Genomic DNA, 22,103 nt, shown 5'->3' with positions numbered 1-22,103 from the left:
CTTCGCTTAGCTTTCTCCACCTTCCACCAAAAGGTTTGGCCGGATCTCAAGGCTGCTGCCCCTGTTGGATCTCCATGCTACTACCTTGCCGGTGATGGGGCTGTTCCAGAAGCAAGACTGTTGCCCTTGACGGTGGTGGTTCTGTTTCAGCATCAAGGTTCCAACAAGAGGTTGCTAGTTGATCCTGTCTGGAATCTGAGTCAGACGAAGGTCGGCTGAGAGGTCGTCAGTGTTGATGGAGAGACTTAGACACACCTAGTGTATGTGCACAAGAAAACAGACCCACGTGGAACTGAAAGATGGCGATGACAAAACCGACAGTACTTAGACTCTGCGCACACTCAAACAAGCACACGGAACGTTAGAGGCCAGAAATCAGGAAAAAAAGTCCCTAGCATAGGTCCTTCGATGCTCAAGTCAGGTACTTTTTTCCCAGAAGAACAATGTATGAAGGAAAAAGAAATGTAGAAGACGAGTGCGAATGTGCATGTACCTACTCAAGGGAGAGGACCTCCCATTTTATATGACACTGCTTACCTTTGGAGTCTGACCATTGTCAAAGAATGTCGGGTGTTGGGGCCTATCGGGTGATGGAGAACACGTGGTGTCCTCTCATTAGTGGAAGGAAGGTTCCATTTGCAGATGATAGCAGACCATTGGAATATTCCCTGACACACGACAGTTATTTTCTGACAGGAGATTACGATTTTCTGACCTTGTTTGTCCCTTAGTGCCTTATGTCCTGCCTAGGTTTAGCTATGGACAACTCGGGATGACCGTTTGGGGTGTTTCCTGACTTGAGTCATGATGAGGGAGATGAGCTGCGACGAGGGGCCCATCTTTCACGCTTAGAGCACTGAAGGACCGACCAGGAGTTGTCTTATTACAAGTATCAAGTCTGTCTATGCAGATCGGGTTGAGAGAATCCGACCAGTCAGGGCAGGTCAAGCGTTATTCCGGTTGAGGGAACTCGACCAATCGGGGCAGGTCAGGCGTTACTCTAGGCTACATGTTGTGATATGGGATCTTGATCTGTCAATACCCGAGTTCACCCAACATGGGCATCAACTCAAGTACAAAACAGTGAACTCTCCAACACAACGACGTTATCGCTACAGTCTAATTCATTTCGTAATGCGGGATTGTCTTAGGCCTGCGAATATCGAAATGAGGTATTATCTCTCTTGGATCGTTTTGTCTCTCACCTTCAGCTAATACCGAAGTAGAGATATGCTCGTGACTTAGCGAAGTTACCTCAAGGATAACTCAGCATGAATACAAGTGGAGGTAAGCTTTATTAAGTTTGCCCGTTGGTTGATTCATATTAAGGCTAGCCTTACGAAGTTAGCAAACACTATCTATATGGTTTGATAACAAACTTATATGTATAATCATTTGTCATAAAATTTTATTATACGATCATATTTCATATGTGTGGTGTGTTGGGTTTTTTTTCGGGCCGCGAAAATCGCTTTTCGCGTCGCGGAAACCCCGAATCACCCAAAGCCGTAGATCCGTGCAAGAAAATTTCCGAAAAACACAAGTACGAGTTTCAAAGATTCTAGATCTACACTAGATGAGAGTTATACCTTCGAAGCGTGCCCTTTCGCGTTCTCGCTTGTCCAAGGAGTTGCCAGATCTCTAGACCGTCAAGCGTCGGTCCTCTAGAAGTATCCACACGGACACGTAGGTGGAGAAGACCTCACACAAAGGTGTGCTAGCACCTTGTGTGGTCACGGCAAGAGGAGGAGAGGGAGAGAGCTCTCTTGAGGAAGAAGAAGGGAGTAATGCCTTGAATGAAAATCAAATTTCATTCACCACTTTTGTGTGGCCGGCCACTCCATGGAGTGTAACTCTCATTCCACATTAATCACAATTAATGTGAAGCCATTAAGAGGTGTTGTGTAACTCCTATGATGTGGCACATCATGAAGATGTGGACCATTACCATTGGTCCACATCTTGCCACCTCACAATGATGTGGCAAATGAGTAACCTCCACTCATTTAATGTGGCCAACCCACATTAAATGCAATGGAGGCTTGTAACCTCCATGAGGTGGCAAAGCTCAGATGATGTGGAACAACACTATTGGTCCACATCTTGCCACCTCACTCATGATGTGGTAAAGAGTCAAGTCAAACTTGACTCTTCCTTTTCCTCTCTAGTCAAGTCAAACTTGACTCAATCTCTCTCATGGTTGATCTAATCTAACCATTTGATTCAAGCCAACTTAATATAATGAAACTAATTCATTAAATTAAATTGATCTAATGAGTCATAATCTAAATTAGACTCATTAAATATATGAATCAACTTGAGTCTAACTCAATTAGCTCAATTTGGATTACTCTTAATCCAATTTGATTCATCAAATGAATCTAATCTTCTTGGTTCATCGTATGAACCAAATCTCCATCTAATTGTCCTTAGTGTGTGACCCTATAGGTTCTTGTAACGTTGGCAATGCCCCTAAACTCATTTAGGAGCATAAGTAATGAGCGGTATCTAGCAACACATCATTACTACCCAAGTTACAAGAATGTTGAGATCCAACATCACCTTGTGACTACTAATTGTGACTCCTCACAATATGTGACATTATCCTTCTATCCTAGACATCTAGATTGATCAATGTGAGGCATAGACCGTGTCATCCTCTATGTTAGGATCCTACGTACTCGGCTAGAGAGGGGGGGTGTGAATAGCTGCCCCAAATCGATCTTGTTTCTTCCTACGATTAGGTTAGCGCAGCGGAAAATACAACAAAGAAACGAAAGAGAAGAAAATCAAACCTTAACACAACGATGTACGAGGTTCGGAGATGATACTCCTACTCCTCGGCGTGTCCGTAAGGTGGACGAGCCCTATCAATCCGTCGGTGGATGAGTCCCCGGAGAACCGGCTAATATCAACTCCTTGTGGGTGGAGAAACCTCGCCACAATCACTTGCAACAGCAAGCTAAGAGTACAAGAGAATAGCAAGAACAAAATGAATGTAAAACAAACAAGCTTGCCTTCTCGTCGACTGAGGTCCCGGATGAAGTAGCAACTCCACGGACAGATGCAAGCAAGCCGATCGAAAAGCGTCCGAAGCTCACGCAAGCTTCGGCGGTTGAGCTCAGAAAGCTCGAGCACCGAAAGCGAAGCTTGAGGTGAGAGAACTCGGGAGGAAGAAGAAGAAGAAGGAGGCTCGCGGCAGCAGCCCTTTATAACCTGCGAAGAGGCGAAGAAAACACAGAAGAAATCTGGCCGTTGCGTCGCAGCTGCTAGTACTGATCGATGCGTGGACCGATCAGGCTCCATGTGGATCGGTCCACGACCGATCCATTCCTAACCGCTTCGTTCCGTCTCGTCGGTCCATGGACCGATCGAAACTCGATCGGTCCACGCATCGATCAGGGAACCTCTGATCGGTCCGTAGACCGATCGGGCTTCTCTCCGAACTGCTTTGCGCCTCGATGCGTTGTCGATCGGTGCGGCACCGATCAGAACTAATCGATCGGTCACGGACCGATCAGATGCAACGATTGTATCGATCGGTCACCGACCGATCGAGCAACAGTATCACGGATCGGTCGGTGACCGATCCGAGCTAATTTTGCCCAAACCAAGTCCCAAGACTTCAAACCAATATCCGGTCAACCTTGACCTATTGGTACTTCATCCCTAGCATCTGGTCACTCCCTTGACTGCTAGAACTCCTGCCAAGTGTCCGGTCAATCCCTTTGACCTACTTGGACTTTCCAACACCGGAGTCATCATCCCCGATCCATCTGGATTTTCCCTTCGGCTTCACTCACGGGACTTTCACCTGCCTAGCTTCGATTTCCAAATGCCTAACATCCCGTTAGGACTTTCCGCCTGGCTTCACTCACGGGACTTTCCACCCGGCTTCACTCACCGGACTTTCCACACCGCCTAACATCCAGTTAGGACTTTCCTCGCTTCACTCACCAGACTTTCCCACCGGCTTCACTCACCGGGACTTTCCACACTGCCTAACATCCCAGTTAGGACTTTCCACTGCCTGGCTTTACTCACCAGGACTTTCCCACTGCCTGGCTTCACTCACCAGGACTTTCACCTAGCTTCACTCACTAGGATTTTCACCTGGCTTCACTCACCAGGATTTCCCGACTGCCTGGCTTCACTCACCAGGACTTTCCAATCGCCTAACACCCATTCTTGTCAAACATCAAGAATACAACTCTCTCACGAGTGTCAAACATCAACATGCAACTCAACTAGGTCAATCTTGACCTAAGGTTGCATCAACAATCTTCCCAAGTCAAACATCAAAATACAACTCGAGTTACGTCAACTCGAGTCGGGTCAACCAGGTCAACCTTGACCTAAGGTTGCACCAACAATCTCCCCCTTTTTGATGTTTGACAAAACCATAATCAAGTTAGGTTAACCCGATAACCTAACTTAGGTTTTCAATCATCTTCCAATGTCCAATGTTCTTTCCTTGAACATTCTCTGGACATTCTCCCCTTAGGTTAACCCGATAACCTAACTTGGGTTCTCCAATAATTCTCCCCCTTTTTGACACACATCAAAAAGAATTCCAATGTTCTTCCTTGAACATTCCTTGACATTCTTTCCCTAACTTAGGTTAACCCGATAACCTAACTTGGGTTCTCCAATAATTCTCCAATGAACACTCTCCCCTTTTTGACACACATCAAAAAGAAAAAGGAGAGTATCAAGGTCAAGAGTTTCTTCCTAATGAAAGTCCCATACCTTTCATTGAAACTCTTAATTTCCCCCTTGATACTAAACTCAACAATCAATTTAGTGATAATCCCATATCACTAATCCTCAAAAGTCTTAAGGAGTACAAACTCCCCCTAAAAGTCAACTCCTCTTGACAATTAGGTAAAACTCCCCCTAAAAGTCAACTCCCCCTTGACCATTGCACCAACAATGTCTTTGAGATTTCCAAACCTTTAGAAATCCACAAAACCCAACTTCCAGCTGAAATTTCAGACCAACAGCTGAAAATCATGCACTGATCGGTCCCCAGACCGATCAGAATCCCCCTGGATCGGTCCCCAGACCGATCCACGCTTCACTTATCGCACTGGATCGTCACTGATCGGTCACCAGACCGATCAGTACTTCCCTGGATCGGTCCGGTGACCGATCCACACTCTGAAATCAGAGATTTCTGATTTCCCTTCCCGAAAATTCAGAAACTCCTAATAAATTCCAGAAAATTCCAAAAATCGTAAAATTTTGAGGATACACTCCTCATACCATATACTATCACGGAAAAATAATTGTCTATGGAAATAGTTTCCATTTTTCAATCTTGATACAAAGTTCAAAAACTTTGAAATAGTTCAAGTTTAACTTAACTTTGTATCACAATGTTCAATGATGAATGCTATCACTAGGAAAGCTTCATCAAGGTTTTTCAAATCAATTTTAAAATGCTTTTAAAACCATTTGAATTTAGGACCATAATCTTAGGGCTAGATGTACATGACTTGTACACAAGCTTTCCCTATGATCCTCAATTTCTTGAATTAGGGTCATCTAGGTACAAGAACAATGCACCTTGATCCTAACTCATGATCCTAATATCTCACACACATCTAAGGTGTATCAAACCACATTCAAGTCAATTTGATGTGAGATATGGGTTAAGGTCAACTTAGGCTAAGTTCTCATGCATTTTCTAAACACCAATTTGATCTCAATATCAAAAAGTGTTTTTATCCTTAGATCAATTTCATTGATTATTAATGCAAGAGATGATGACATGGCATAAAATGGTATCATAAATGAAAACATGTGCCAATGTCATGATGTCATGGCATAAAGTTTGAAACTTAAATAAACATGACATAAAAACTAGCCTAAGCATTATCATGACATTTCAAATGATAATAAATTAAATATGATGTCATGACATGGCATATGGCAAACAATCATGGTAAGTTAGCACAAATGAAATACCTAGATTACCTATCTAAGTATACTTAATCACTTAGCTAATTTAACTTCTAATCCTAGATTGCCCTTATATCCCTAAGAGAAACCAAAATCTCAATTATGGTATTTCTCTAGGTTTTCCTCAAATTGTACCACTTAAGATTAAAAATGATATTTCCACCATTAGGCACATTTAGCTCTTCAAAGGAGTAAATGATAATTCCACTTCATTTTCAAAGGTTCTCAACACCTTGAAAATGCTCCTTGAGTGTCAATTTCCTCAAAGTTGGGTTAACTACCCTTCTTATTGGAGTTGACACTCTCTAACCCATTTATGGGGTAGAGAAGATGCTCCTAGGAACCCAATACCTATTTGAGCTCATTGGGTTCACTAAATATTCACTAGGGATAACTTCCCTAGCAACCCTCCTAATGACCCTCTTAGGCTTTAAAGCCTTGGTCATTTGGGTCTCATCAAGATCAACTTTAGGGGTGACTCCCCTTGTGACCTTGGCAATGGTCTTCCTAGCCCTAGGTTTTGTTCCATAATCGAATGGAACATTATGATAAGTGGGCTTGACCATTTGGGACTTAGGTTTGTGACCCAAACCTTTCTTGTCCTTGGACTTGGGTTTTTGACTCTTAAACCCTAGAGATGACTTCTCCATGTTTTTAAGAGCCTTTTCTAAATTATCAAGTCTTGACCTCAAGACTTGATTTTCCCTCTCTAATACCTCAAGTTTTAATTTGTCATTTTCTCTTGAGATATTCCTAGGCATGTGTCTAGTTTTCTTGGGATTTCTACCTAGGTTTTCCTTAACTTTAGAAGCGTTAATCCTAGGGTTGGTATTTCTAGTGTTATCCTTACCTAGGCTAACATGTTTAGCTCCTAAGCACATGTATTGGTTCCTAAAGTTAACATGCTTATCATTATTAACAATTGCAACAAAACTACTAGCATGAGTTTTATTAGAATTGCAATAATGAACCTTAGAGATTACCTTAGGGTTTGCCTTAGCTCCCCCTATTGATGTGCTCGGTCTCTTGTCCTTGTGAGATTGCCTCCCCCTCGGACATTGGCTCCTATAGTGTCCCCTTCGCTTGCATTGGAAACACATCACGTGCTCCTTGCTCTTGCGTGTCAGGACTCCGGCTTCCTTGACTTTTGGCGCCGGTGGAGTCTTTCTAGCCCTCTTTGGACACTTACTCTTGTAGTGCCCAAATTCCCTACACTCAAAACACATTATATGCAATTTACTTGAACTTAAAGTGTTTGAGTTACCTAGGGTTGAGGATGAATGGATGCTCTCTTCTTCATCCCTCCCGGAGGTAAAAGCTTCTTCTTTGTGCTCCGATCTTGAAGAAGAACTCACTTCCTCTTCTTCTTTAGATGTTGAGTAACCCTCAACTTCCAATTTGCTCCCTTCATGATGTGAGCTACTTGGCTCACTAGGCTCCTCTTCATGGCTTGAAGTGGAGCTCTCTTCATGGTACTTGGCCAAGTTATCCCATAATTCCTTGGCATTGTTGTAACCTATCTTACACAAGATGTTAGTAGGCAATGAAAATTCAATTATTTTCGTTACCTCTTCGTTGATTTCGGATTTGTGAATTTGTTCTCTTGTCCGCTCCTTCTTCTCAAGTGGTTTTTCTTCCTTATCCACCGGAGGAGTAAATCCTTCTTGTACACAAAACCAATTCATTATGTTAGTCATAAGAAAATACTTCATCCTTACCTTCCAATACGCGAAGTCGCCGCATTCGTAGAAGGGTGGAATGGTGACGTCTTCTCCATAGAGATCCATTCTCTAGCTTTGCTCTCACGGGTGTTGATCCGATGAAGAGCGAACCTTCGCTCTGATACCACTTGTTAGGATCCTACGTACTCGGCTAGAGAGGGGGGGTGTGAATAGCCGTCCCAAATCGATCTTGTTTCTTCCTACGATTAGGTTAGCGCAGCGGAAAATACAACAAAGAAACGAAAGAGAAGAAAATCAAACCTTAACACAGCGATGTACGAGGTTCGGAGATGATACTCCTACTCCTCGGCGTGTCCGTAAGGTGGACGAGCCCTATCAATCCGTCGGTGGATGAGTCCCCGGAGAACCGGCTAATATCAACTCCTTGTGGGTGGAGAAACCTCGCCACAATCACTTGCAACAGCAAGCTAAGAGTACAAGAGAATAGCAAGAACAAAATGAATGTAAAACAAACAAGCTTGCCTTCTCGTCGACTGAGGTCCCGGATGAAGTAGCAACTCCACGGACAGATGCAACAGAAGCCGAGAAAAGCGTCGAAGCTCACGAAGCTTCAGTTGAGCTCAAGAAAGCTCTGAGCACCGAAAAGCGAAGCTTGAGGGAGAGAACTTCGAGGAAGAAGAAGAAGAAGGAGGCTCGCGAGCCCTCCTTTATAACCCGCGAAGAGGCGAAGAAAACACGAAGAAATCTGGCGTTGCGTCGCGGCGGCAGTACTGAATCGATGCGTGGACCGATCGAGCTCCATGTGGATCGGTCCGGACCGATCCATTCCCTAACCGCATTCGTCTCGATCGGTCCATGGACCGATCGAGGAACGATTCAGGATCTGGGAACCTCTGATCGGTCCGTAGACCGATCGAGCTTCTTCTCCCGAACTTTGCGCCTCGATGCGTTGTCCGATCGGTGCGGCGGGCCGATCAGAACTAATCGATCGGTCACCGCATCGATGCAAGAACGAACAGAGCTTGTCGATCGGTCACCGGACCGATCGAGCAAAGTATCCTGGATCGGTGCGGTGACCGATCCGAGCTTGGTTTTGCCCAAACCAAGTCCCAAGACTTCCAAACCAATATCCGGTCAACCTTGACCTATTGGTACTTCATCCCTAGCATCTGGTCACTCCCTTGACCTGCTAGAACTCCCTGCCAAGTGTCCGGTCAATCCCTTTGACCTACTTGGACTTTCCAACACCAGAAGTCCGATCATCCCTGATCCATCTGGATTTTCCTTGCTAGCTTCACTCACGGGACTTTCACCGCTTCACTCACCAGATTTCCAACTGCCTAACATCCAGGACTTTCCCTTGCTGGCTTCACTCACCAGGACTTTCCCACTGTCTGGCTTCACTCACCAGGACTTTCCACACTGCCTAACATCCCAGTTAGGACTTTCCACTGCCTGGCTTCACTCACCAGGACTTTCCCACTGCCTGGCTTCACTCACCAGGACTTTCCACACTGCCTAACATCCCAGTTAGGACTTTCCACTGCCTGGCTTTACTCACCAGGACTTTCCCACTGCCTGGCTTCACTCACCAGGACTTTCACCTAGCTTCACTCACTAGGATTTTCACCTGGCTTCACTCACCAGGATTTCCCGACTGCCTGGCTTCACTCACCAGGACTTTCCAATCGCCTAACACCCATTCTTGTCAAACATCAAGAATACAACTCTCTCACGAGTGTCAAACATCAACATGCAACTCAACTAGGTCAATCTTGACCTAAGGTTGCATCAACAATCTTCCCAAGTCAAACATCAAAATACAACTCGAGTTACGTCAACTCGAGTCGGGTCAACCAGGTCAACCTTGACCTAAGGTTGCACCAACACTCTAATCAATCTAAATCTTGAACTCCAAGTAGACTCACTCAATCAAATGAGCTCAACATCTCATGTTGACTCACTTGAGCATGACCATGCACTTCGTGGTCTAACTCTATCAAGAATATTGATGTCGCTCCCGTCATATGGGAGGGATAGATCCCATCTACATCACTCACATCCCTCTGCATAATTTGTTACATACCCAGTAATCACTTTCCACCACATTACGGGTGACGTTTGACGAAACCAAAGTACATAACTCCTTATGTAGGGATCCATGGTGACTTCAGGTCAAAGGACTAATAGTCATACTAATAGCCACATGAGAAAGTATATGACACTCATATAACTATCCATGATACTTTCTCATGGCGGGTCATTCAGTATACATTCTCTAATGCATACTCATGTGTCAGCTTGATATCTCTATATCCATGACTTGTGAGATCAAGTCATCGAGCTGACCTACATGCTAGTCTTATTGTATTAACATTGTCCCTGAATGTTAATACTCGACTAGGAATGATTTAGAGTAGTGTTCCCTATATCATCTCACTATCGATTCAACCAATCGATTGATATAGGTAAGAACCTTCTATTCAAGGACGTTACTATACTTATTTTATCTGGCACTAATACAAATAAGCATAATAACCAAAAACCAAATGCCTTAATATATATACAAGAATATGATATACATGACTCCATACAATCATCAAATGATTGACTCTAGGGCTCTAACTAACATGATGTGTGCTGTAATAAATTAAATTTATTATTTTATCTTCCGCCACGTGTTTTCAAAATGTGTCCAATGCACACACCATCAGTTCCCAATAGGTTTTGCTCTGCTCGACTAAGTTATCTTATCAAATAAATTTAAATACAATAAAATTTGAGTTGGCTTAGCTCTTTTACATCCTAAATGAAGGAGAGCTCAATTATGAGCTCAATAGACTTGAGGTTTGGCAAAATTGATAGCTCGTTCCTGAGGCTTTAATAGACTGGAGATCTGAGAGAGGTAATTAAGAGGAGTCTCGTCATAGATCTGCAGCGCCCTTTGGATAGTTTCAAGGGCATGTAAGTGGCATTGGCTGAAACCTTCGAAGGAGTTCTTTAACCTAGACTTTGCAAGAGTGGCCTTCCTAAGCACTTCATCCACTATAGTGGCGGTTATAGTTAAGTCTGTCGATCAATCAGTTGTATCTGTCTCTAAACTGTAATGCATGGGTTGGAGCTAGTGGAGGACTCAAGCTCCTTAGGATTAGCTCTTTAGTAGACACCATTTTAATAGTACCTTGGCTTAATTTAATCGATTTCCCATAGGCGACATAATAATAATGGTGTGAAAATTAGTTGTCGAGTTGGAAGTTGAGGTGGAGGTGGAGGTGTAGTTCAATCTATAAGCTAGGGCCTAAATGTTAGGGGGCGCTAGGGTTGTCCGCTAAAACCCTTTGATTCTTAAGTGAGTCTTTATATGTGGAATGATAAAGAGTATGAAAATAAAATAAAATGAGATTAGTGTGTCTTTTGAATATCACCTTATCTTGATATTTATAGATGTAAAATGTTAGGACTCGTGTGACCTCAGAGGGGTAAATAGTTCTGATCGCTACTCGTCTTGATATTGTACTCGTTGTTTGAATAGCGAAAATCTTGATTCAAACTTGACTCCACATACACAACTCTAAGGTTTTACTTGATATCCACCTCTTAGGTGACTACTCTAAGGTCTTACTCCTAATGATCTCCCTTCACTATAATAATCTCCTTCTCGAACACCTTCCGGAAGCATAAAAGCCTCTTACACCCTTTTTCTTACAAGAACACAACAAGAAAGACAAGTACAAAAGAAAATGAAAGTAAAACAAACATTACATATAAAATCTTTACTTTGGAAGCTTATTTATTGCTTTGGATAGCCTCTTCATGGTAGAAAATGGAACAATATTTTGCTCAAGAACCTTCAAGAATTGGCACATTCAAATCTCCACGAAACTCTCTTTTATAGGGTTGCATTCAGGCAGATTTTCAACTACCAATCGATTGGTAAACTTCACTAATCGATTGTCATTAAATTTGACAGTTTAAATCTACAAAACGACTATTTTTTACCTTACCAATTGATTGGTAAGACTCAACAATTGATTAGTTGCTTCCAGTCGATCAAATCAATCAATTTGGAAGCATTCTGTTGGCTACTAAAGTGCCACTATATATTAAGCTTCTAGAATTCACCAATCGATTGGTACGGTAGTAAAAACGTTATAGTAATTACAACCATAAATATGATTACTGTAGCAATATGAAGTTAGTGTAGCACATCCTAATTAGTGTAGCAAACCATATTTTCCATGGTCTAGGGTTTGAAACAAACCTATTACTGTAATACAAACCCTAGTTACCATAGTAAACCCTAAAAACACCTCAAAATCTTAATTTCAAAGTTTAGAGTTTATTGGCTGATCGATACGACCCATCAATCTATAAATAGTCTTGTTTTAACGTTACCAAATTGAATTTTTTATCTTGCCTAATATTCAATTAACATTAACTTACTAGGATTTCATTTGCTTAGCATCTAGTCAACTTTGACCTGTCAAAATTTTTCGTTGTCTAACAACCGGTTAAACTTGACTTGCCAAGACTTCTATCATCACTAAGTGTCTAGTCTTTCATAATCCACTTGGACTTTTTGTCTCTTGTCAACGCCATATTGAACTTTCGATCACTAAGCATCCGATCAACCTTGACCCACTTAAACTTTTTTCTTACCAATTTTCTGTTAGATTTATAATCACAAGTGCTATCCTATCAATCTTAACTCACTTGAATTTTTTTTTCTTTCCAACTTTCCATTGGACTTTTCACTCCCATTGGACTTTCCACTAGGCAAGTATCTAGTAAATCTTGATTTACTTGACTTTTTTACTAATATATTGATCAAATGTAAAAATCCAAACTCAAGTCAACCTGAGTTTGATCAACCTTGACCTGAAATCGACTGCAACATGAAAGTAAAAGTAATTGTTGAATTGTGTTCGTGATCTTTGAAAAATTATTCTACTATTGTTGTTATAAATGATGACATTAATTATGGTCACCTTTATTAATGTCTGTTGTTTGGTCATTACTAGCTAGCCATTAATAATTGCAGAGATGATGATCGTGGGAACCGTGGATCACATCTACTTACAATCAATAATCATGAAATTTGCGAATGATCATAGGAGTTCGAAGTAAGGAGCTTAAGAAGTTAGGGAGTTCAAAAAAAAGACTTAGCTTGAAAGATCGATCTAAAGATGCTGTGCCGACCAGCTCAAAAGGTTGGCCCCTTAACTAGGAGCTTCGGATTCATTTCTCCTGTGCAATGGGAAACAGTGTAAAATTTTATGGACAAACTTTATTTCAAGGCCTCGCTAGCCTAAATACGATAAGAGGCATCCGACAATGATCCTTGATGAGATCATCTTAGGATCCTTTAATTTTGTGCATTAGGTTTTTCTTACTTTTGCTATGCTTTCTGGATTTGATAATAGGAATTGGTAATATAAAACCTCTTGATCTTATTGTCCCTGGTATCTTGTACGTTCCTTAACTAAAGATGTTCAGAGACTCAGAGTTGTATTTTACTGATCAGTGATGAGTGATGCATGCATGCTGTTGAAGCTGCACCTCTACAGATGAAAATAATTTATTTTAAAGCAGAATGCACGCAGCATTTTCAATTCCATTGCCAATCCATGCAATTGCAAGAATCTTTCTCATCACTCATTTGTTATATAATCCTTGCACTCCCTTTACTATATATGCTTTTCCAGGTAGCTTTGCACTTTGCCTCCATATGCTCCTCTAACCAAAATATTTAATCTCATAAATCCATTGTTCATGCAGAACAGATCAGTAATTGATAAGAGCACCAATATTTAACTGCAGTAGTAATTGCGTTTCAGAAATCCAAGAGACAATGATCCTTTTAGTTGAACCACAAATATATATCAACGTATGCATTTGCTGCAGGGTTAGATCATGCGTGGCACTTCCAGTGAAAAGCTAAAGCTGATGAAGACAAAATTTTAAAGATGAAAGGAGGTAGAATCCTTAGAGCTTAAGTACTTTAGGGCATATTCATGCACCAACGTGGAAGGCCATGAATTATTGAACTCTACTTTCATTGAAATGCAAAAATGTTCGATATAGTTCGTTTTCAGTTTGAAGATCATCAAGTTTTATTCCATGATCATACTGATCAATTAAAAGTCTATGAAAACAATGCCCTCACAACTCATTCTATTGTGCCTTTGATTCCTTAGTCCTGAATTAAAATTTGTCGTCACTTAACTTGCTTTACTTTACTTAGATAAAAAAAACAAAAAGAATGCTAATCTAGGATTATCATGTAAAGCACCAGTCAAGTTGATTCTGCTTTTATAGCCCCATCAGGAGCATGATTAATGCATCATGCTCTTTTAAAAACATTTTTAATGCTTAATCCATAAAGGTTTAGTGGATGGCAGCTACTTAAAAGGTATGCCCACCGTGAAGCTTATCTCTTGGTTGTTCTCCATTTAACACCTTGCTTCCTTCCTTCCTTCCTAACTTTGAGCTTGAGGGCTAGTTTTAATTATTCTCTCCATCGATCTTAAGATTATTAGGCTTCGAATTCCTTGACAAAGAAAGAGAGGTATGGCTCATTCCTTCCTCAAGAGAAATTTATCTTAAATATATTTTACAAGTACACATACATCTTATTAATCTCCCCGTGAACACAGAGCAACAAAGAGAGAGAGAGAGAGAGAAGCATGAAGGATGGAGCTCTGAAATGATTCAGCCATGAACCTTTACAAGGATCAACAACAGCAAAAAGAAGATATAATGGAGCTTTACCTTGGTTACTTTGAAAACAATTTGCACCATGTAGGATCTTGGTAAGCAATTTCTTTTTCTTGTTTCTGGTGTTGTTGTTGTTATTCTTGTTTTTAAAATAAATAAAAATAAGTGATTTTTTTTGCTATAATTTATTATTTCAAAAATAAGCTAGAATAATTCATGAAAATTTCACCATTTTTTTAAAATTGAAAATAAAAATTATCATCATCATTGCGGGCATTATAATGGGAGTGGTCGACATTGCGCTGTCAATATCGCATGGGAAAATTTGAATTTCGCCATCGACTTTACTTTCCTTTTTAACTTTCCTCACAAAACTTTCAAAAACATTCCTAAAAGTTTAAAATCTGTGTCATATTATGTTGCGCAAAAGGAGACTATCGTTTAGAGGGAGGGCCTTTTTCATAATTTTAAACTTGTGAGGATGGTTAGGAAAAAGGTAAAGTGGAGAGTGAGAGAGGGAGACGAGAAAAAAAAAATTTAGGTGCATTTGGGGAAGGTAAGTGCACCGGAGTTGTGCCCGACAGCCACCGCTGGTGTCCCGATGGAGCAGGATAACGAGACGCCCGACTGTCGCACACTCTTTCCGCTTTCCCGCGACCCACCATTAAAAAATAACGGTGGAGGACTGAGAAGGGACGGAACTCGACCTCCGGGAATCTCCACTTCCGTCTACTAAACTGCTTCTAAGCCTCTCTCTTTCTCTCTCCCTCTTGATAAAGGGGCGGGGAGGGAGGGAGGAATGGCGGCTGCGGGCTTTCCCTACCGGGCTTCGGGGTTAGGGTTGTGCGCTTCATTCCGAGGCAATAGTTTGCGAATAGGCGGCTCAACTCTGGACCTCAAGGTTAGATCGTTCTTTTTTTTTTTGTCTTTTCGTCGTAGGTGATATGCTTGTTTCCTGGTCGCTGCTGCTTGTGAAGCTGGAATCTCTCTGTTGAACGGGAAAAATCCTTTTTTTTTCTTACTTAAATAAGAGTGAAACGTAAAAATACTGTTTTGGATGAGTTTTGTCAGTAGAGAACGTGAACAGAAATTTGCTTGTACTCTGAGTTCAGCACTGCTCTTGTGTTTTTTTTTTTAACCTTTTGTAGATAAAGGAAGTAATCAAAACTCTGATTTCGCCTTAGAAGGATTTGAGTAATTCAGATGAAACAATAATATCTCCCTGGTGTTCGATTTTTTATTGTTTATAAAGGAAGAATGAAGAAGATATACGATTACTTTGCATGCCTAGTTTCGCGTGACAGATTGATCTAACATATGGTTTAGTTTTATAAAAGCTTCTCGTGACACAATCCTGAAGTATGTTGACAGGAATAATTATGGGGATTTGCCTAAATCCTAATAATTTTTCTCTGCAGAATGAAATGATCTTAAATAGGGGTTGGAGATATTGATCCATAACGGTTATTTCTCTAAAAGTTATGCATACTCAGCTATAAGATCCCAGGAGTGAAGATGGATTTGTTAAGTAATCTTGGGGCTTGGATTCATTTCTGTTCAATGAGTTTGTCAAGCAAATTTGTGTTGTGCCATTTATACAAAGTGGGTTGTTGTACTTAGAACTGTTTGGAGTGCTAAAGAAGTATGATACTCTTATCCATTACTTACTATTTATGTTTGGCTACCAATTAGACACTAATGGAGTGAGGATGATTGTTATATTTACTTTTATTGGCATGATTCAAAGCCTTGATGCAATAAATTGAACATTGTGTCTCTAGGAAACACTTCCTTAATCAATAAATTGTTTGACTTCTAACTGCTGTGCATTCCATTGGAATAATCTTCTTATCCTTTCAGTGCAAACAGTAGGAGCCATATATCTCCATTTCGAGCCTCAAGTAGGATGGGCATGTGTGAAGAAAATCACCACATTGGCATGTGGGAGGACTCATTCAAAGCTGATAGTAGTCAAAATACATGCGCTTCAACTGTTATGGAGTCAGATATGCGAATTGACTATTTGGTTGATATCTGCAGCATATATATCTTGTTCCAATTACAACCTTTACTAATGTCGCACTAGTTCTGATTGGTTATTTGTATTCTTATGTAGCTAGAAGATATTCCTCTCAAGGCACTAGGAAAACCAAAGAAATATGACCATAAAGAAAACAAGACTTCAGATAAGGTACATAAAATATTAAAATGCCTATGAGATTTTTTTTTTTACTCCTATCAATTCTGTGGTAGTTTTATTAATTTATTTTTCTCAATCTTGACTAACATGACATCAGTAATTGTTTCCTAAGTCATTTTAATGTGATTGTCATGCTGTAAATTCGTGCAGAAAGTATCCTTTTTCACAAAATCTTCAATATTCTTGTTACTACCAGAAATTAAATTTTGATATCACATGTCAAACTAAGCGATCTATACCAACCTCTTGAAGACTTTTGCATGTGGAAAATAAGAAATACTGACCTAGGTAGTAAGTGGATTTATATCTGATTGAAACTTAATTTGTGAGGCAATTTTATTAGTGATAACCAATGGAAGCACACATATACATTCCAGACTTAGAAAACTCGTGAAATTCCAACGGTTGATGGTTTGAGATATCCTATCATGAACTGAATTATAATTATTTTAAGTTGGTTGAATTTTTTGTTTCAGTTACCTTAAATGGTTTATATTTGAAACACACTATTGCTCCTTATTTTGTTAATCTGGTGTATGGCATGACTGTTCATATTTGATCAGAGATTTATCTTCTTATATGAAACCCCAATCATCTCAGTGAGCCACGTTCAACTCTGTTAATTAAGTAGACTCTGAAAGTATGGATTGCATTTAGTAATGTGTTTCAGAAATGTTCTGCAATTAATATGGGCCCTTAGTTTAATAAATGACATTTATAGGTATTGAGACGGCTGGCACAAAATCGAGTGGCTGCTCGAAAAAGTCGACTGCGGAAAAAGGTACTTAGCAAAGTGATTTCTTTTAACTGACTATTAAAGTCAGGTTTAATATGCTGATCTTCAAGCACATTCTTTGACAGGCTTATGTTCAGGAGTTAGAGTCAAGTCGTTTAAAACTCACCCAACTAGAACAGGAGGTTGAGAAGGGCAGACACTTGGTAGAAATGCTACACCTTCATGATGAGCAGAAATCTTATCTTGTCCATGTCAGCTGATGAACAAATTGTTGCTTTACTTCAGGGTATGTACACAATAGGTGGGAATATGCGAGGATCACCCCTTGGGGTGCCTGGAAGCGTCAATATAGGTACGATGTTGAATCTTGTTTTCCTCTCTTCTTTACACTAAGTCATCAAGGAAAGGAAAAGAAATCCCAACAATTTCTTGAAATAATCATTTTGCACCGATATGTTGATAATGATAGGTACTTGTATCTAACATGGCATGAGTCTAGATGTCTCAGACGTTTTCTTTTAAGAAATCTTAACATTGTGAATGAAGGGTAGAAATACTTGGACACCTGGCCCTCTTTTTTAGATGTTTGATACCTTTTTTTTCCTTTTAAAGTTTATGATACGTAATCTCTTGAGCATGATGATGTTCATATTGTATGTTGGATGTCTTAGAGACAGGTGTAGAAGTGGTGGAAGAGTCTTACTATCATAGTTCACTAGATCTTTTAGTTTATGTTGAACCATACTATGGTTCATTTTTTTGGTTGCACTTTTAGCAATACTAGATAAATCTGTGCTTTCTTCTTCTATTTTTTTTTGCACATAGAGATGCCAAATCATTATCATCCGACCTTTACTCTTTCCAATGTTTAAGCTGATGCTAGTACTTGAATGAATTGTGCATAATGTTCCAGGGATTCATTTTTAAAAATGCATACCATGATATGAGTTGGATGAAGAAACTACCATTTATTGAATATAATGAAATAGCACAGAAACCTATAAATATAGATTTAGTGTTTTAAAAATAATATGGACAATATGGGACACCTTAATTTAGTCCTAGATGTCTAGTTATGGGCCACCAGAAGAGTCTTGTGGGCTTATATGAATAAAGTACTAACAATTTGTTCCTAGGCAACCAGAGCATGTGGTACGCATGATGAATTTCTGGGTTGTTTAAATTGTGACATTTGATATCAGAGCCCGGTTTATGCTGGGCATGGTAAGGTGGTTAAACTTATGTGCCTTCAATTGCAATTAGGGATGATTCTTGATTCTCAGTTGGACTTTGGGTATTGACATGGACATGAAGCCTGTTAGGCAGAGGAGGTTATGGCATTTTGATTTTGACCTACATGAATAGTTGTTGATTGGTGAATGGGTTTTACAAACTTATATGAGTGAAGTATTATTATTTTGGATGAATGGTTAGAGCTACCAAGTTATGATAGGGGTTAGTTCTCCCGTTTGAAAAGGTTGTGACACTATAAAATATTGCATAGTTGAATTCATCTTCCATTCACAATATATTACATCCTCTTTCTTCTATGATAAACTTGTCACAAATTTATGACATTTCTACCCTTGGGCGGCATAACTATTTGTAGGTTTGTTCTTCTTTATTCTTTGATCTTTTGATTTCTTAGTACCTATAACCTGAGGTGCAATTCTTGTTTGCTTTCCAGGGATTGCTGCTTTTGAAATGGAATATGGACACTGGGTTGAAGAACAAAATCGACAAACATGTGAACTTAGAGCTGCACTGCAGGCAAATATGTCTGATTTGGAGCTTCACATGCTTGTTGAGAGTGGAATGAGACATTATGATAATCTTTTCCAAATAAAATCCAAAGCTGCTAACTCTGATGTCTTCTATCTTATGTCTGGCATGTGGAGAACATCCACTGAGAGATTTTTTCTTTGGATTGGTGGATTTAGGCCCTCAGAGCTTCTGAAGGTGATTGAATTATTTGAAAAAAAAAAAAATTCTAGCCTCCATTATGATTGCACATGCACACTGTACTTCAATATCAGCATGAAGATCTGTGATTCCTTGAAACATAGTGGCTACTCAAATGTAGCATGGGACTGCTGAAAGTATACATCAATCTAAATCTAAACTAGGTCTATTCCAAATTTCCAATATAATGACATAATTGAAAACAAAAAAATACACTAAGTTTCAGATTCCTATCATTTTGCTGTAAATTCTTTTTTTCTTTTGACTTGCCAAGACAACCATTTTCATTATCCTCGTACTAATATCTCATTCTTGGTTTGCAGGCACTCTACCCACAGCTTGACCCTCTGTCGGAGCAACAAATGACTGCTGTCTGCAGCCTGCGGCTATCTTCACAACAAGCTGAAGATGCACTGTCTCAAGGACTGGAAAAACTTCAGCAAACTCTTTCTGAAACTCTAACATGTAACTCCTTAGGCACATCTTGTGTTTCGGGTTACATGGGACAAATGGCAAATGCCATGGGAAAGTTGGATGCTCTTGTAAGCTTTCTGAACCAGGTGATACACAATTCTGCCAACACATTCTTAATTATCTTGCCATGCATATTTTTATTTTCTTTTTTTCTGATTCATCAGTGTTCTACTACTTCAGAGTTTTTTAATAATATATATCAGTGCAATGCTTAAGAATGACTTACCAACGTCATTTTAGTCTTAACTATGTACTTGGATTTGACTACCAATACCTTGCCTATGTTTCTGGTATATGACTTTGTGAAAATCTTTGTATGCGACCAACGGCAATGTCTGTGTCCAATTTGGAGTATTGGTTGTCTAAAACAAGTCCCACAGAAATGGGGTTGGATGCTAAGTTCTTGAAGGTTGTTCAAGAGTATTCCTATTTGAAAGGATAAAACAACAATACAGTAGATTTATAATCAGGCCTAGGATGAAAAGTTGGTAATTTAGTGAGGAGTTGGAGTTCTTCATACAACAGCCATCATCTATACTGCTGGACAACATATCCCTTCTCAATCAGATTAAGTTTCAGCGCCGTCAACTCTTTTCTTCTATATGAGCATCTATGCTTTTTGTAGTAGCAAGTTTTTGACACCGCGTTGGGTTGCAACTGGCGGGTACCCATTTATTCTCCTCTACCAATTTTAAACTTCAAATTTGCACTTCCATATACACTGGATAATTTTCAACCATTTCTCTCATTGGTGCACTATTGTTTTTGAGTTGTTTGTAGAAATGAAACAGAAAAGCAATTTATCAACACCAACAACTGTAATATATTTGACATTTTCTCTATAATCCATTGAGTTCATCCTGAATATTAGTCTGACCATCAATCATCCTTTCCTAAATTCAATACAGGCTGACCACCTGAGGCAGCAGACTTTGCAGCAGATGCACAGTATCCTCACAACCCGTCAGGCGGCGCGAGGTTTGCTTGCATTGGGCGACTACTTCCAACGACTCCGTGCCCTTAGTTCATTATGGGCTGCTCGACCTTGCAAACCTGCTTCATAAAAATCAGATCAGATCCCATTGGTGAATTGTCATTTCAAAAATCGCAAACCAAATCAACTGGAACTGGGCCAGGGAATGGACATTAACAAAATGGTTCGTAGCCTCCATCCGGATCATTATCCTAACAAGTATATACAACACAAATTGCAACAAGTGCCGTAGTGTAGATGATCTGTAAAAATATATCTGATGGTTCTGTAGCTTGTTTATGAACATGCCATTTGTTATTGTTGCAGCTCCATTTTCAGTATAAGGACATTAAGTTGCCCATGAACTGGTATTCCATATCAGGAAGAAACAGCTCTTTCCCAGTATATATAAAATGCTTGTTATCGGATATGTTTACATTGGAAGCAGCGACGAATAATTAAAAATTGTATGTGCATGAGCACTACACAAATAACGCATAAGGTGAATTTGATATATGAACATTACTATAGGCTATCTAGTTAATATGTTCAAGGAAGGTGTTTTTGAGTAACCCAGTATGCTTGGGGATGCTCAACATGCTAATGGTCAAAATCATATCTAACACAGAGCTTTATTGGAATCAGAAACCAATAAAAGATTCCAGCAGCAGAATTTCTACCATGGCCATCAAGTAGAACACAGAGCTTTAAAGTTGACAATAGCTTAATTACAATCCAACAAAGTAATAATTGCCCAAATGCTACCACTTGTAGATGGCCTGATAAAGTGAGCTATGGTGCAGCGGAAAGGTATTTAGATTATCATTTAAATATTCATGATTTAATCCTTAATTATGATGAATCTATAGGAATTTTTTTTTCAAATGGGGCATGCAATCAAATGATGTTAGACTTTTTCTCGATTTACCTTGATGACTTACCTAGTTTGATTAATTATTTTTTTATAAGTAGATGTAGAACCAAACTAGATATATGAGAATTTGATATAACATAACCAAAAAGTTAATAACAGAATATCCATTAGATATAACTCCTATGTCAATAGAGTATCTGTCCTTTTATCTTCTCAAACTTTCACCTTCTTAGAAGATACATAAAAACATAGTTAAAAATAAAAAAAAGTAGCTCAGTGTACAAAACTCTCGTTATGCGGGGTCCAAAAAAAGATCCAGTGTACACAATCTTACCTTACTTTTTACAAGAGGCTATTTCCATGATTCAAACCCGTAATTTTTTTATCACAAAGTTATAATTTTATTGTTGCACCGAGACTTCCTTTCCGTAAAAATATAGTTATGTTGAGAATTTGGATAATTATACTGAATAGTAGCTAGCAAAATAAGGAGAAAGCATGCCACATTGGAATGGTCCAAG

The 22,103-nt window shown here is 39.7% G+C and overlaps 1 protein-coding gene across 2 annotated transcripts; it reads left to right on the top strand.

Moving 5' to 3' along the window:
* Window positions 1–14,054: 14,054 nt before the first annotated feature.
* Window positions 14,055–21,136, top strand: LOC121991639 (transcription factor TGA4-like). Of its 2 annotated transcripts, XM_042545622.1 has the most exons (10): window positions 14,055–14,214; window positions 14,303–14,458; window positions 16,224–16,389; window positions 16,480–16,554; window positions 17,285–17,344; window positions 17,425–17,502; window positions 17,585–17,651; window positions 18,987–19,258; window positions 19,585–19,821; window positions 20,644–21,136. In XM_042545622.1, the coding sequence occupies exons 2-10, from the start codon at window positions 14,364–14,366 to the stop codon at window positions 20,797–20,799; spliced, it is 1,206 nt and encodes a 401-aa protein (XP_042401556.1). In that variant the 5' UTR covers window positions 14,055–14,214; window positions 14,303–14,363; the 3' UTR covers window positions 20,800–21,136. The 2 variants fall into 2 exon arrangements, with proteins under 2 accessions (XP_042401556.1, XP_042401557.1); XM_042545623.1 differs by lacking the exons at window positions 14,055–14,214; window positions 14,303–14,458 and adding an exon at window positions 14,829–15,264.
* Window positions 21,137–22,103: the final 967 nt, after the last annotated feature.

The sequence above is a fragment of the Zingiber officinale genome, chromosome 6B, assembly GCF_018446385.1.
Source record: "Zingiber officinale cultivar Zhangliang chromosome 6B, Zo_v1.1, whole genome shotgun sequence".
Lineage (NCBI taxonomy): Eukaryota > Viridiplantae > Streptophyta > Magnoliopsida > Zingiberales > Zingiberaceae > Zingiber > Zingiber officinale.
This window is presented reverse-complemented; position numbering and strand designations above follow the sequence as displayed.